The 16,172-nt window shown below is 41.8% G+C and overlaps 1 protein-coding gene across 1 annotated transcript; it reads right to left on the minus strand.

The window, feature by feature from the left end:
• Window positions 1-203: 203 nt before the first annotated feature.
• Window positions 204-1,457, minus strand: LOC147859013 (uncharacterized). The gene is made up of 3 exons (XM_087325347.1): window positions 773-1,457; window positions 522-567; window positions 204-483 (listed from the first exon to the last, which is right to left on the minus strand). Exons 1-2 carry the CDS (start codon window positions 1,411-1,413, stop codon window positions 531-533), a joined length of 678 nt encoding a protein of 225 aa, XP_087181473.1. The 5' UTR covers window positions 1,414-1,457; the 3' UTR covers window positions 204-483; window positions 522-530.
• Window positions 1,458-16,172: the final 14,715 nt, after the last annotated feature.

A 16,172-nucleotide genomic window follows, 5' to 3' on the forward strand; every position in this document is an offset into this window, starting at 1 on the left:
TTCCAGTTCTTGGATCGAAATCAAATCGAAGAAGAAAAAGACACATTACTTGAATTGAGGATCTCCAGGAATTATAACAAAAAAACACAAGAGAGAGTGAGTGAGAGACCTGTTACTGGTATTGAAAGAAGGCAAGGTTTATTTTGACTAGTATTATATTTTTTCGACAGCAAATACCCAAAGACATTGAAACAACATGGAAAGAGATTTAAGAATATTGAATGTAGTTAGACAAAAAAAAAACAAAAACAGAAGGAAATTGGGAGAACAAATGGTGTGTGTCTGTGTAGATATGGATGGAGATCTGATGCCTTGAGAGACAGGGAAGAGAAGAGAAGGCCTCTCTAACTCGAGATCACCATGGATGGGAAGCTCCAATCGAATCAGACATGGTTTCTGATCAGAGAAGTATGGCGTAGCTGCCTCCCTCCCCTCCGTAGCTAATGTCTAACTCCTCTCAGTCATTCGCAAGCTTCCATGGTAGCAATATGGAAAATAAACAAAATAAGAAAATGTTTCTTGGGGAGAGATCAAAAGCCTGCCATTTGAATGTTGTGCGGTGAGTACCTGCAGAAGCCATGAACCACCACAATTTTGGTTAGTTAGGGTTACACAGAAAGAAAGTGGAGGCATGCACAAGATCTAAGCTCTCCCCCTCTCCTCTTTCCATGAATCTGCGTTTTGGATCCATGGGGGAGGGAGGGAGCTTAAAACATGAAATGCAGGAACTCGATGTAGGTGAGCAAACCATGAGAGATGGAAGAGAACTCACATGTCGTTGCTAATCAGGCGTCCTCTGCTACGCTTGATGTTGTCGCTTCGTTTCTTGAGCACGATGGCGATCAAGATGACAGAGAAAATCCCGAGGATGGATCCAATGGCGATGCCAAACTTCTGAGAGACGGTGAGGCCAGATGATGATGATGATGATGATGGAGGAGGAGGAGATGACTTGGAATGAGACGCAAAGTTGCTAGAGTTCAAATCATCAGAGGACGGTGGAGTTCGGAGACGATCTGCAGGAGATGGAGAAGGTGAAGGCGGAGGGCTGGGAGGTGAGTCGAAGTGGGCCGAAGGGGAAGAAGAAGGAGCTGGTGAGGCAGGTGAAGGTGAAGGTGAAGGTGAAGGTGCAGAAGTGGGAGTAGTAGTAGGGGTAGATGCGGAAGTGGGTGCAGAGTCAGTAGGGCTTGAGCTTCTAGGGGTGGGAGAGGGAGAGAATGCAGGGGATGATGAAGATGAAGATGGCGATGGCGATGGCGATGGCGATGGGGGCAGCAGAGGTGAATCTGGTGGCGATGGGGAGATGGAGGGGGAAGGTGATTGACAGAGCGAGGGAGTAGGAAGCAGGAGGAGGAGGAGGAGGAGGAGGAGGAGGAGGAAGGAAGGAGATGGAGAGGTAGAGGCTGCCGCCATGGCTGCTTTTGAAGAGAGAGAGAGAGAAATGGAGGAGGAGCAGAGCCACTACCACGTCTCTGTCTGATTCAGGAGCAGGAGCAGAGAGTGATCTCTCTATTTCTTAAATCCACACAGGAGAGAGAGAGAGAGTTACGAAGGGAAGGTGGGGACAGTCCAGATTCGGGAACGGTTCGGTTTCGACTTAACCGGTTTGGAGAGAGAGAGAGAGAGAGAGAATTATGACGGAATGGTGGGGACAGTCCAGAATTGGGAATGTTACGGTTTCGACTTAATCGGTTTGGCCTTCTCCAAACCAAACCGGTAGAGCCTTTACCGGTTTGGGAGTTTCCAAACTTAAAACCAAACCGGTTCCTAAACCCATTAAGGCTTTACACCAGTTTGGGCTTCAACTGAGCGATTGAAGACTCCTAGTGGGGAGGAGCCTCCGCCTCCTTCACAAGAAGACACTCTTTCTTCTTCTTCTTCTTCTTCTTCTTCTTCTTCTTAGTACTCTCTCAAACAAACATGGAGACTAGCTCCATATGCCCCCATGTCACCAACACATACTCTCTCTGTCTCTTTGTCTCTCTCATATAGCTAATGGTGAGCTCAACTACTCCTAAATTATATAGCATTATTATGGAGCAAAAGATAAGCACATGGGCTGAAAGTACAAGCAAAAGAGCACTTGGGCAAGCAAGATTTAGACCAAAACTCCATTGTGGATCATTTGGTCATATTTAGACTAATCATGGAAGAGAATCGACTACAAGGAAAAACACTTTATCGTTGTTTTGTTGATTTCAAGAAAGCTTTGGATTCCGTACCACGAAGTGAGCTTTGGACATAGTCAGTAACCGACATGTCTAGTTGCTAGATGTTGAGCTCTTGCCGGAGGTGCAACTTCCGGGCCATGGTGCTTGCCATGAAGATCTTCTTCAAATTTTCCCAAGCTTCTTTCTGTGTTTTTGCATCCTTGATGTAGTCGAGCATATGATCATGCACACATGTCGTGAGGTAGTACAACACCTTGCTCACTCCTTGTTCCCATGCCGGGAAGTCCTTGTGTGCCGGCTTCGGCGCTACTTCATTCGCTCCCTCGACATAGCTCTAGTATCCGTGTCCGAGCAGGTACTGGTGCATCTTGTATGACCAAGATGCGTGGTTATTTCTGTCAAGACTCTCCGTCTGAAGCGAGCGTCATTCCTCTGTCCATTCTTTCCTTTTGTTAAGTAATTAGGTAATTAACTAAGGCTAATTAGAGACTAATTATATGGTTACGTTAAGCAGTGGAAGATTAGTATGATATGCACGTGAGAGTGTGTGAGAGGAAGAGAGAGAGAGAGAGGAAGTTACACTTATGAGCACAAAGATAAATGGGGGATGATTGACTATATTGAAAAATGTCATCAACATACAAAAATACCCACAATGAGGTATATATACAACCCATGTGCAAAGGTGCACATGTGTGGGTAGAACATAGGTACTTATGTGTAAGTCCTACATTAAATGTACTAAGGAGTGGAGGATCTAGAATATCCCACTTAAGTACAAGGTCCTATATAAAGGCTTAAGGTCAACACATTAACTAGATTCGATCTAGGTAACTACTAAGTTACATGTGTTGACTAACTAGATTAAACTAGTTGAGCTTGATATCTCAACACCTTTGTCTATTCTTATCAGGTATTAGGGTTTGTTTGTCAAGGTCGCTTGTCGGCAATAGAGGTTCTCAACCCTCACACTTTGGTACCATGTAAAAGTGAATGTGTAGAAGCTTGTAGACACAAGTGGCTCAGCCTGATAGCAATAGAAAACAAAAGGAAGGTTTAATGGAATGCTATACAGAGAGAGTACGCGGGAGAGACAGAGAGAGCAGAACACCAAAAAACTCAATTCCAAAATATCACTCTACACTCTGTACATACAAATGTGCTTAACAACACTATTTATACAAGTCCTTAAAGGACTTACTAAAGCACTGACAAGTACTTTAATGCTCGTATTGAGCATCAGACACAGACTCCCAAAAATATGCCTATGTACTAGGCTAGGGTCGTAGGCCTCTAACGGTCTATCAGTTACAATCCAATCCGGCTCTCCGATCCGGATACCGATTTGGAGACCAATCCGGTTCTCCATTCCGGATACCGATCCAGATCATGTTGAGCTTGTCCTCTCAATAGGTTTCTTTCCATTAAGCTCTCTCTCCTTATTAGTTGAAGGAGAGTCTCTATCCGATAGTCGAATCAACATCGGTAGTGGAGTCGATGCCGGGTTCGCATTCTCCATGTTGAAGCGCTTTAGCACCTTACAAATATAGTCGGACTGGGAGAATCAAAGAGTCTTTGTTGTCTGATTTAACTCTATCCTCATGCCCAGTATGTGTTGGGCTTGTCCGAGTTCCTTCATTGCAAATTTGTCGTGAAGACTCCGCTTTAGGTTTACGATTTCGGCTTGATTGCTCCATGCAATCATAATGTCGTCGACATATAGGATCAGATAGATCTAGGACTCGTTGGCCAGTTGCTGAGTATATAGACATGTGTCATAGTCGTACCAACTGTATCCAAGCCGTCAAACTTTTGGTACCACATCATCGATGCTAGTTTTGAGCCGTAGAGGCTTTTCTTCAATCGACATACGAGGTGACCTTCCTCCCCTGTCGCCATGAAGTGTGCCGGTTGAGACATGTAAATGTCTCCCTCCAAGTCTCCGTGTAGGAATGGCGTCTTAACATTTAGTTGTTCAAGCTCTAGGTCCTCTATCGCCACGATCCCAAGTAGGACCTGAATGGTGGTCATCTTGACTACTAGACAAAATATCTCATCGTAGTTGACTCCGTGTTCTTGTTTGAATCCCTTCGCGACGAGCCGAGCTTTGTATTTGGGCTTCTCTGAGTCGAATACATATTTGTATTTGAAGATCCATTTGCATGGCAATGACTTCCTTCCAGTTGGTAGTTTGACCAATTGCCATGTGTTGTTCCTTTTGATTGAGTCCATCTCGGATTGCATGGCTTGTAGCCATGCGTCGGCATCTAATGTGGCTCTAGCTTCTTCATATGTGCTTGGTTCGCCTACATCGGTGTAGTTGACGTAGTTCAGGCCTGGTTGATAGAACTCTGACGGCCTTTGGACTCGTCCGGATTTATGAGTCCTTCAGGATGACTCGCCCTGTAATAGGATTTTGGTGAGGTCACGTCAGCCTCCCCTTCTTTGGGATTGATTGACCGAGTAGTCGGAGACTTAGCCGACTAGAGTCGGTTTTTCAGTTCCTTAGCCTTTTTGGGTGTATTGGTCGAATCAACTCTATCATTTTCGACTCGCACCTTGTTGGTTGCGTCATCTCGGGTCAATCTCTTAGTCGAATCAATGTCGACTATTGGACCTCTTGCCGATTCGGAGTCGACAGGGGAATTATCGGCTTGGTTGATTTTGACTATTTGTCGAATCGCCAATTCGGCCCGGTGGCTTGGTCTTTCTACAACTTTTCCATGGTTTTCAAAAGAGACATTTTTGTCCACTATTTTCTGTTGGTTCCACTTAGAGAGAATAGAGTCTTCATTGAAGTCTACATCATTGCTCCAGAACAACTTCCGGTTCTTTGGGTCCCATAGTCGGTATCCGAACTCCCCATCGATTTCATAACCGAGAAATATGCATTTTGTCACATGGGGTGCCAACTTGGTCCTTTTCTCCCTAGTGATGAATGCATAGACTTCGGATCCGAAGATACAAAGCTTGTTGTAGGTCGGTTGTTTTCCTGACCTTAGTGCTTGTGGCACTTCGAGCCTTATTGCTTTCACCAGTGATAGATTGATTAGATAAATTGCCATCTGAAATGCTTCGGCCTAGAACTCTAGCTTTAGTCCCGACTTGTTGGAGCATTGCCGCCACCCTCTCCTGGATTGTTCGGTTGATTCGTTCTGCCACTCCATTCTACATGGGTGTCTAAGGAACGATCTTTTGATGCTGGATCCCTTTGTTGGACAAGTATTGCTTGAAGGCTCTGGAAGTGTACTCACCTCCGTTGTCGGATCAGAGTGTCTTCACTTTGTATCCTGATCGGTTCTCCACTTCAGTTAACCACCGAGTGAAGACCTCGAGTGCTTCGTCTTTGGACCTAATTGAATAGGCCCAGGCTTTCAATGTACAATCATCAAAAAAGGTGATGAAGTACCAGGAGCCTCTTAGTGATCTTTCGGGCATTGGCCCACATATGTCTGTATGGATCAACTCTAGGGGTTGTCGTATCGTCTCATAATGGGGAGAGTGCGGACTTCGGGTCTATTTCCCGTATTGACAATGTTCACAAAAGTCCGTCTTTGCTTGGAGTTTCGGAATATACCTGTCCGTCATCAGCCGATCGAGTCCAACTTGCGACATATGGCCGAGTTGGCCATGCCATATGTTCTGATCGGTTGATTGGGCTATGTTCACAGCCCCTTCAGGATTGATCGCCATTATTGGATACAAGTTGTTGTACTTGTGTCCGTTTCCGATCTTCAGATTTCCTCAGCTAATCATCCATGTTGACTCATTGAGAGTCGTTGGGTACCCGTCTTCGGCTAACATGCCAAACTCCTTTTTAGTGCGGGTACGTTGTCGTGGCGTGGCTCACTGAGAAGCGTAGCGTTGTGCAAACAAAGGATAACGTGAAAGTGAGGAAGGATTCACTGAGATTATGGACGGAAGAGACGAAAGAGTAGAGATGGAGTGAATAGAGATCAATAAGATATGACAAAATAGGATTTTTAAGGAATATAAGATAAGACAAGATAAGATATAAAATAATATATGAGAAAGTGTATAAAATTTATAATCATTTTCATGAAAGAGTTACAAAATGATTGTGCACGTTGTTGAACCTCCGAACTTTGTCTTGCAAGGTAATCGCTCTTCTCTTTCTTGATCGTAGACCACTACAATCTTCACTTCAATATTTTGATGAAGATAAGGCTCAAACCGCCTCCCTCTTGTTGAGAGTTGACCACCAAGTTAGAGCTCTACGTTTATGTTAAACTTCTTCCCTTCTTTCTCTATTTTTATGGTATCTCTTATGTAATACATAATTTGATTGATATCTCATACATATCTCCCTTTGATCTTCTCTTTCACCCTTTAAATAGGTGCCCCCATGCATATGATGCATTGGAGGGTACAAGACATGCATGTGATGCATGATAAACATCTCACTCATTTGAGCTTTTATGTATGAAACAATATATGCAATAACAATAAACATGAAAATATAATTTTAAAGAGAAAGCACCTAGCCTAATAGTAGGTGTGTTGACTTTGGTGTATGAGGTTGTGGGTTTGAGTCTCAAAATACTATTGAATACAACTTTATTTTTATATCATGAAGCAAATCCTTTATGTAATAAATTATATATAAAGTATGCTTTATTTTATATATATTACTAGTATAGAGTAAATGGTAAGATTTGAGAGTCATAGGGTGGGGTTATTGGTTCAAGTCCTCTCTTGTTCATGTAATATAATATATCTATCTATTTATATATATATTATTTGCCTCTACATATAATATATAATATTATCATAGTGTGTTGTTAATATTATCTTTATATATAAAACATTATCAAGATTTATTTTATTTTAGTTACGTATTTATCTTATTATAGACTTTTAATGTGAAGCTTTCGTACTTCACGACAACGTGCTAGACTTGGTGCAGGACTATCGTGTTGCCATTTGACAATTAAATTGGTACTTAGCCAATTCCTGTTATTCTGCCTAGTTGGACTATGCTGTTGGCGTCGACTAAATAGTTCGAAAACCATTCGATGTTCGAGGTTACAGGAATGTGGCACAAGAATCCAACAACCATGTATGTGTGTCTTGCGCATTGTAGAGGACTTCTCCGATCATCGAGTCCTCTAAGGAGAGGATTTCTCTCGGTTGGGTGTCGACAACATTGATTTTATTGCCGATTGGAGAGTGGTTCGAGTTGGATCGTCCTCGATTCCGCTCGGATCGCATACCACGCTCTTTCCTCTTGATTGATCAATAGTCAAAAACATTATGACCGGCTTTTCTGCAATGGGTGTAGAATTCGCCCGACTGATTCGTTCTCGACTTATGACCGTTGTCGATCTCCCTTCATTCTCGATCGACTATGATTTCAACCGGTTCTGTTGATTCTCGATCGACTATCAGCTTGTTCTCTTGATCGACTGGTTCGGTCAATCGACTCGGTCAAGGGGTGAGCTTCAACAGACTCGTCGATGGTGAGTCCCATCGATTTTCACCGAATGTCCTCGGTGAGGACTTGTCCTATTGTTTCATCTAAGTTTAGATTTGGACAACTATTGGTGAATGTCATGTAGAATACCTCCCAACTAGCCGACAAGCTCGATAGGAGGGCTAGGGCTTTCAATTCTTCTTCGAAGTTGATCCCTTGGGAGGAGAGTTCAAATAACACTTGGCTGAAGGTGTTGATGTGGGAGGTTGCCAGATTGGTCTCTCTCATCTTCATGTTGAATAGTTCCCAGATCAATATTTGTTTTGAAGATGAGGACTTTTTCTCATACACGGCTTGTAATTTCTCCCACAATGAGAACGATGTTGTTTCTTTTGCCATGCTAAAATAGACGTTTTCAGCCAGATGCATACGAATGGTCGACCTAGCTATTTTGTCCAGTGAGAACCACTCTTCTGTGTCATCGAGGTAGGCTTGTTGGTGTGCCATATTTCCCCCATTTGACGTCAGATGATAAGTACATCCTGCATCATCTCCTTCCATAGGGAAATTTTTTTGCCATCGAACTTTCGGATCTCAACTCCTATACCAGATGTTGAAGCCATATTCCTTTTGGAAGTAAGATTTAACTGACCTAGTCTTTTCTTTCAGCTATGGAGTTTCCTCTTCTTGACTTTTCTGCTATTTGTCGCCGAATAATAGGTCGCCTTGATACCAATTGATAGTTTTGGTGTTCAAATGTGTGGAAGTATGTATGAGGGCCTATCAAACTATGCTCAACAAACAACACAGAAAGAATGAAGGCAAGAAGATGGACACACTCTTAAGCTTTAATGGAAGCTCTGTTATTTCGTTCTCTCTTTGTAACTCTACACTCAGAGATTCAAGAAGATTATCGTTACAATGTTAGGTTAGAGCTTATATACTAAGGCCTAACTATTTGGACGTGTTCACACTAAGATACAAAATGGAAGGAGTCATCCTTTTATGCCAACACATAGCTCCAATAATTGTGCCCAAGTAGGTAGCAGGACCAAGATGTGTAGTTGCTCCGATTGAGCTTTTCGGTTGGAAGGGAGCTTGCCATGCTTCTGTCCATTTTCTTCTTCAAGTATGTTCTTACCGAGGTCTAGGCTTTGTCTATGTTATGACTGTTGTCGATAACAAAGAATTCTCAACCCTCCTTTAATACAATGTGAAGATTAACGTGCGGAAACTAAAATAGACACAACTGGCTCAACTGGATAGCAACAGAAACAAAATAGAGAATCAATGGAGAACACACAGAGATTATAAAGTACTTGGGAGAGGCAGAGAGAGTAGAACATAGAAAACTTGATTTCAAAATAACACTCTGTACAGTCAAATGTGCTCAGAGAGCAGTTTTTATACAAGTCCATAAAGGACTGACTAAAGTACAGACAAATACTTAAATGCTCATAACTGCACAACTGACACTGACTCCTAGGAATATAACTTCCTAGTAATCTAGGATTGTAGGCCTCTAACGGCCTATTGGGTCTGTATGGATCTGCTCATCGATCCGGCTCTAGATCCGATCAGGGCCTAGTCGATCGGTCTTCACCCGATTCGGCTCTCGGCTTGTTCAGCCGTTCTAGCCCACGTTGAGCTTGCTCGCTCAACAAATGTGCGTGAGCTAAGTCGCACATAAGCGATGGTTCGGATAGCAGACAACAAGATGGGTTCTAAGTTCTAACAAGTATCGATGTGTAGGATTTCCTCGTTCCTCGAAAAATATGGTTTTGTAATTAGTCACAACATGTGTAGTATAATGTGTGAAGTGTGAGCCTCCACATTTATACGCTAATTGAGAGAGTACGAGAGAGATGCTATATGTTGAGGGGCAAAAGTTGGTTGTATTGCATGTGTGTGGTGATAGTAACAAATTATTTCGCTTTTCCATCCCCTCATTGGTGGATTGCAATAATAATTGAACATTAAGGGTGATGTTCGTCCATAACTCGTGTACGTAGGAAAAACCACATGTTGACGAATGTTTTTAAGTAATTTTAAATAAGACAAGTGTAAGATGGTGAGATATGGCTAGAAACTAGCCATTTGGATTCTAGTAGGGTCTCTTATTGAGGTAGAAGCAATATGCTAGATAGATAGATCACAATGATGGAACTATGGGGAGTCAAAGGGTCAGATTCAAGATATGGAAACATGGTTTGGAAGATAACTTGTAACATAAATAAATTTTCATGAAGCATTAGTAGATTCCTTTGTGAATAAGACATTTTTGCAATGCCAAAATATCATGACATGGGAAAATATGGAGGCTCACATTTCACACACTATACTACATATGTTAGACCCAACTACAAAACCATATTCTTTACTGAATGGGAAAACGACATAAAGTAATACATGTTCGAGTACATCACATCATGTACCATTTGAACCATTGCTTCCATATGATTTAGTCAACACTCACTATGATGTGAGATGGGCCAGTGGGTCATAACTCACAAGTGATGAGAATAGTGAACTATGCACATTTTGCCCGAAACAAGTTTGGGAGTCTAAGTATCACACTCTGATACAATTCTTTGACTTTGATCATATTCAACCATTCTTTCCATACATCTTCGACCAAATCCAACCCTTGCACAAACTTCTCTAATAATCAAAGGGTGCACTCTAAATTGCAACATTCACTAGTAAAATTCTTGAATATCAAGAGTCCCTACCGACTTTGACTTATATTACGTGAAATTATTAGATTGTTAGTCTCATAGATCATGTTGCACCTTCAAAAATGATTATTAAATCGATCTATCTATGTATCTCCTACTAATGATTACATTTATCATTAATCCTATGTGCACTTGCACATATATCTTAGATAAATCAAGCCCCTTCTCTTGCATCTTTTGATGTTTTATCTTTGATATGTTGTTCAGCTATATACTTTATCTACAACGTATCATTTCTATAGGTTCACATTATTGTTATAGCTTGTATAATAATTATTTTCGCACATTATGTGATATTAATGAATTATTGCCAGTTTCAAGCATGTATCATAGGTAGGTACAAGGATGCATATGATTAAGATAGATAGGTATTTTTGAAGTCCATAGAGAGGCCAATATTGACCCATGGGACTTGAATACAAATGTTATCTTGATGTATGTCTCCTTCCTAAGAAGGGATATTCATACTTTGAACCCCCTTTTAATATATCATCATAGATTTCATGAATTGCATTGATCTAGAGCATGTACAAAGCAAGTAATACTCATCCTAGACTAGCCATTCCTTACATACCTTACATGCCTTTATGTTTGGCTGATTTTGATTGTATTATGCAACATTAATACATAGTTTGTGTGATCGAGTGAAAAGGAGTGCTAGGGATCTCCAAGAGTTAATATTGTTGGAGACGTAAGCTATCAGTGTGGAATGTGAACAACACTATGTGATGAAGATCTCCCCGTTGATGACAAAGATTATCAAGGCAACTTAACAAAGATCAAGATCAAAGAGATAGAATGTGTGTGTGTGAGAGAGAGAGACAAAGAGGCACACAATGTAACAGTCTTATTCCATACGTTACAATACAAGAATGACACTAATATCATCATGAACTAGGTTACGAAGCCAGTTATATACTAACTTGGCTAGGGCAACTGCCCTTTGACATATTTACATAATTGTCCTAAACCTAGTCTGTCCAAGTGGGACAATGTGAATACGGTCATTATGCACTAAGGAGAGGCGTGTAATATGAAACAAGAGATACATGATATACAAAGAGATGCTAGGATTTATCGGCTCATAGCCGAATCGGTGATGACCAAGAGAAGCAAAGGCAGAATTAGCTGGTTTGAGAGAAAATGCCGGATCGATTGTCGAGGCTTATTGTTCGAAGTTATCTCTATTGTTTGACTTGATAAGATAGATTTCTCCTTGTGCCGAAGTGACCTGAATCGGTCAACCGATAGACATTTGGTCATCTCAACTACTACATTGTCGGCCGCAACGATTTTCTTGAGGTTGAGCTCCCCTGAAGATACATAGTCCTGAACAAAGTGATACTAAACATCGATATGCTTGGAGGCGTTATGGTAAACCGGGTTTTTTGACAAGGCCACATCACCTGCATTGTCGTTGTAGACAATTGGAGCCGAATTAGGAACGACTTGTCGAAACATACACGCCACCCGATCGAGCCAAAGATTCTCTTTCACCGCGTCAGACACGACTACAAATTCAACTTTGATGGTTGAAGTGGTCATGCACTTCAGAAGTTATGACTTCCATGAAATTGCTCCATTGCCGAATTTGAAGCACTAACCCATTGTTGGCTTTCGGTTGTCCACACAACTGACAAAATTCAAGTTGGTGTGGTCGACTATGCACAAGTTCTTGTTTAGGCTAAAGAGGATGCCAAGATCTCATGTGCCCACTAGGTATCTAAATACATGCTTAATTGCATTCCAATGCGATTGGCCGGGATTGTACATGAATCTGTTGATGACTCCTACAACATGTGCTATGTCAGGCCGTGTCGTGACCATCGCATCGCGTACATCAAGGAGCCGACTGTCAGTGCATACGGTACTGACTTCATATCTTCCCCCTCTAGAATGGATGTTGGACAGTCTCGCTGAGATAGCCAAAGGCTAAAGGGGAGAGGGGTTGAAGTAGATTTGGCCGATTGCATGTTGAAGCGCTCCAGGACACATATGATGTAGTTGGCTTGAGACAAAAATAATTGTCGTTGATTCCGGAGCCGACTAATATTCATTCCAAGTATGTGTCAAACCGGACCTTGGTTCTTCATTGCAAACTTCAATCGTGGTTGTTGAACAAGATTGGCAAGCTATTCGGCATGTCGGTCAAAGAGGAGCACATGTCATCCACGTATAGGATGAAGAAGATGGGTGACCCATCTTGAGCTTTCTTCAAGAAGAGGAAGTGGTCCTCATCACTCTTACAGAAACCAACAGACTGGATGAAGCCATTGAATTTTTTGTGCCACTGCCTTGGTGCTTGCTTTGGGCCGTAGAGACTCTTCCTGAGTCGGTAGATTAGATGCTCTTGGCCGACTGTAAATCTCCTCCTCTAAATTGTCGTGGAGGAAGGCCGTCTTAACATCTAACCGAATAAGCTCTAAATCTTCCGTTGCCACTACATCAAGTAAGAATTGAAGGGTCTTCATTTTCACCATTGGTGAAAAACATTTGTCGAAGTCGATGCCATATTCTTGCCGGAAACCCTTCGCTAGTAGTCTAACTTTGAATTTGGGACTTGCCGAATTAGACATATCTTTGAGTCGATAAACCCACTTGCATGGAAGAGCACATCCTTTTTTCGTCAATTCGATTAAGTCCCATGTCTTATTTTGCTGGATGGAATTCATCTCTAACTCCATCGCCAAATGCCAAGTGGTTGAAGCTTCTTCGTATGACGTTGGCTCATCAGTGTCCATGAAGAATAGTCCATGAGAGTATCTCTCTAGTGGCTGAGACAATAGTCTAGATCGTCTTGGGATGACTAGTGTCATGATATGACAAGACTTGAACCCATGACCTTATGTTATATGGGTCGAGCTCTTGACCATTACACTATCTATTATAATACATAATATATTATTTTCATTTAAGTTTTACTCTAGAAAATTAATGTATATTCCAGATTTCTCTGGAACATTCTAGAAGCTTCAGGATTACTCCTGAGAACACTATAAAAGGAGGCACAAGGCATTATCTCGAACCAAATTGGTTCAACGCTAGTCTTAAGCCTCATAGGTATTTTGTATTTACTCTTCACATGATATATCCTCTAATATCATCTCTCTCTCTCTCTCTCTCTCTCTCTCCTTTTCTCTCTTCCTCTCTCATGAGTCTTACGCAGTCAATCCTCTTATTATTAATAGTACTTCCCTTCTCTAGTACTGATTCTCTCTTTGTTTTAGTACTATTCCTGACAGTTTGAACCAAGTTTTTCCCTTTGGTCTTCTTTTCGGTTTCCCTCATCCTCTTACCCCTTTTTCCAATACTATAGCTACTATTAGCACCCAAGAATATCAATCTGTTTTTTCCGAGCTTCAGTGTCTAAAAGAAAAATTCATTGCATTGGAACAAGACAACCAACGATTGTTAGGGGATCTTCAACAAATCGCTTTAGAGAAACAACAAACGCAACAACAACATGGGGAGTTAGCGTTATGTGTGCAACAACTCGAAGCAACCATCGTAGCATTGCAACAATAGGGATCAAGTCCCCAAGGACTTCATAAAGAGCCCAAGATTGGACTTCGTGTGAAATTCGATGGAACAGGATCACAATTTAGAGGATTCCTTAATCAGGTACATTTAGTCATTCAGATGCATCCTACATGATACCCCAATGATGCATCCTGAGTAGTCTTAATAGGCACGTTGCTCAGCGGCTCGACCTTGGCATGGTTTGCTCCACTTTTAGAAAAACAATCTCCCTTGCTTAATAACTTTAAAGACTTTATTAGTGAGTTTAAAGCCTGCTTTGGCGATACCGACAACATCAGGATGACGATAAACAAGATCTGATGATTACATCAAGGCGATCATCCAACCTCTGCCTACGTGGTGGATTTCCGTCTACTCGCCTCAGATTTCCCCCGGGATGATCAAGCACTAATGGAGCAGTTTCGCTATGGCTTGCGAAACAACGTCAAAGATTTACTTTTAACCTTCCCCAAAGAACCAAAATCTCTCATAGAGGCAATTAGTCAAGCGGTTCGATGCGACAACCACCTTTTTGAACGACATTCAGAACGGCAATTACAAATACCACAGACTAGGCCAAAGCCCACATATGCCTCAATAGTAGCTAAACCGTTTGCACGAGATGTATCTCAGGCAAATACTCCGACACCGATGGAAATCGACACCATGCATTGACGTGGCCTGTTATCAGAAGAAGAAAAGCAACGACGACGTGCAAATCGATTATGTCTTTATTGCGGTGGACCAGGGCATATCACAATCAACTGTCCCCATAGGCGAAGAAGACATGTAAATAAAATCGTAGCCTGTACTAAACCCGAGTCAAGTCCCGTAGGAGTGTCTGATATTATTAATAGTACTGATAGCCCAAGTATCTCAAACAAATTTGAAATCCTTAGTCAATTAGAGGAAGAGTTACATGACTAAGTCCAGTCAAAATAGGAGCCGTTTGGTTGGACAACCCTAGATCTGTGTAGCCCATCAGTGGTTCCATTCCCTCTAAGCAAGTTAGCAATGTGTTCTTAGCCCAAGTCATCGTTAGTACTAAAAGTACCCCTCCAATACACGTCTTAGCACTTTTAGATTCCGGAGCCAATTCTTGTTTCATGGATCGGAAATTTGCCCAAGCTTCTCAAATATCCTTAAGAAAACTTCCTTGCCCCGCATCTGTAGTAGTCATTGATGGTTGTCCCATTGCTTCTGGGAATATCGTAGAAGAGTCAGAACCCATTCAGGTTGTCCTAGATAGCTTTGTGTGTGTGGTATCATTTAATATAATTAGTAGTCCAGAGCATCCCATTGTCTTGGGATTACCTTGGTTTGAATTACATAATCTAGACATAGATTGGAGAACAAGAGAAGTCCGGTATCGATAACCCCGAGAATCTACTCATCAAGTTTCGACCATTTCGCTCCATTAATTACGCGAAGAAGGAGGCAAAGAGTCAATGTTTCTATTTGCAATATCAGTACATCCTTTGAACACTATTAAGAAGGAATCCTTAGTTCAACTTCTCGCGAAATATCATCCTTATGCCGATGTATTTGGCAAGGTAAAAGCTAGAACTCTTCCTCATCATCGTCCCTATGATTGTCCCATCAATTTACAACCAGGAAAAGAGCCACCGTGGGGACCAATTTACAACTGGTCACGACCCGAGTTGGAAGTCCTTCGAGCCTACATAGAGGATAATTTGGCAAGCGAGTTTATTCATCATTCGAAATCTCTGGCCGGTGCACCCATTTTCTTTGTCAAGAGGAAAGATGGATCCGTTTGTCTCGTCGTTGATTACCGCGGGGCTTGAATAAGGTCACCATCAGGAATAGGTATGCACTTCCCCTTATATCAAGTCTTTTAGAATGTGTAAATGGTGTCAAGTTTTTTACAAAAATCGACTTACGAGGAGCATATAACCTCATGCGGATCTGACTAGGAGACAAATGGAAGACCGCCTTTCGCACCCAATATGGGCACTTTGAGTATACCGTTATGCCGTTTGGTCTATCCAATGCACTCGCAGTCTTCCAACACATGGCAAATGATATATTCAGAGACCTCTTGGATATCTAATTGATAGTATATCTAGATGATCTATCGATTTATTCGAAGACCCAGGAAGAGCATGATTCTCATGTACTATTAGTACTAAAACGACTCCGAGAGCATGGTCTTTATGCCAAACTAGAAAAATGTAGCTTTGACTGCAAGCAAGTGGAATTTCTGGGCTACATCATCTCCTCAAAAGGCATCTCCATGGATCCAACTAAAGTCAAAACTATGCTAGAGTGGCAAAATCCACGTTTGTTACG

Source organism: Azolla caroliniana, unplaced genomic scaffold (genome assembly GCF_043228905.1).
Source record: "Azolla caroliniana isolate FFs.n. ecotype wild unplaced genomic scaffold, voAzoCaro1.0.p SCAF_10, whole genome shotgun sequence".
NCBI lineage: Eukaryota > Viridiplantae > Streptophyta > Polypodiopsida > Salviniales > Salviniaceae > Azolla > Azolla caroliniana.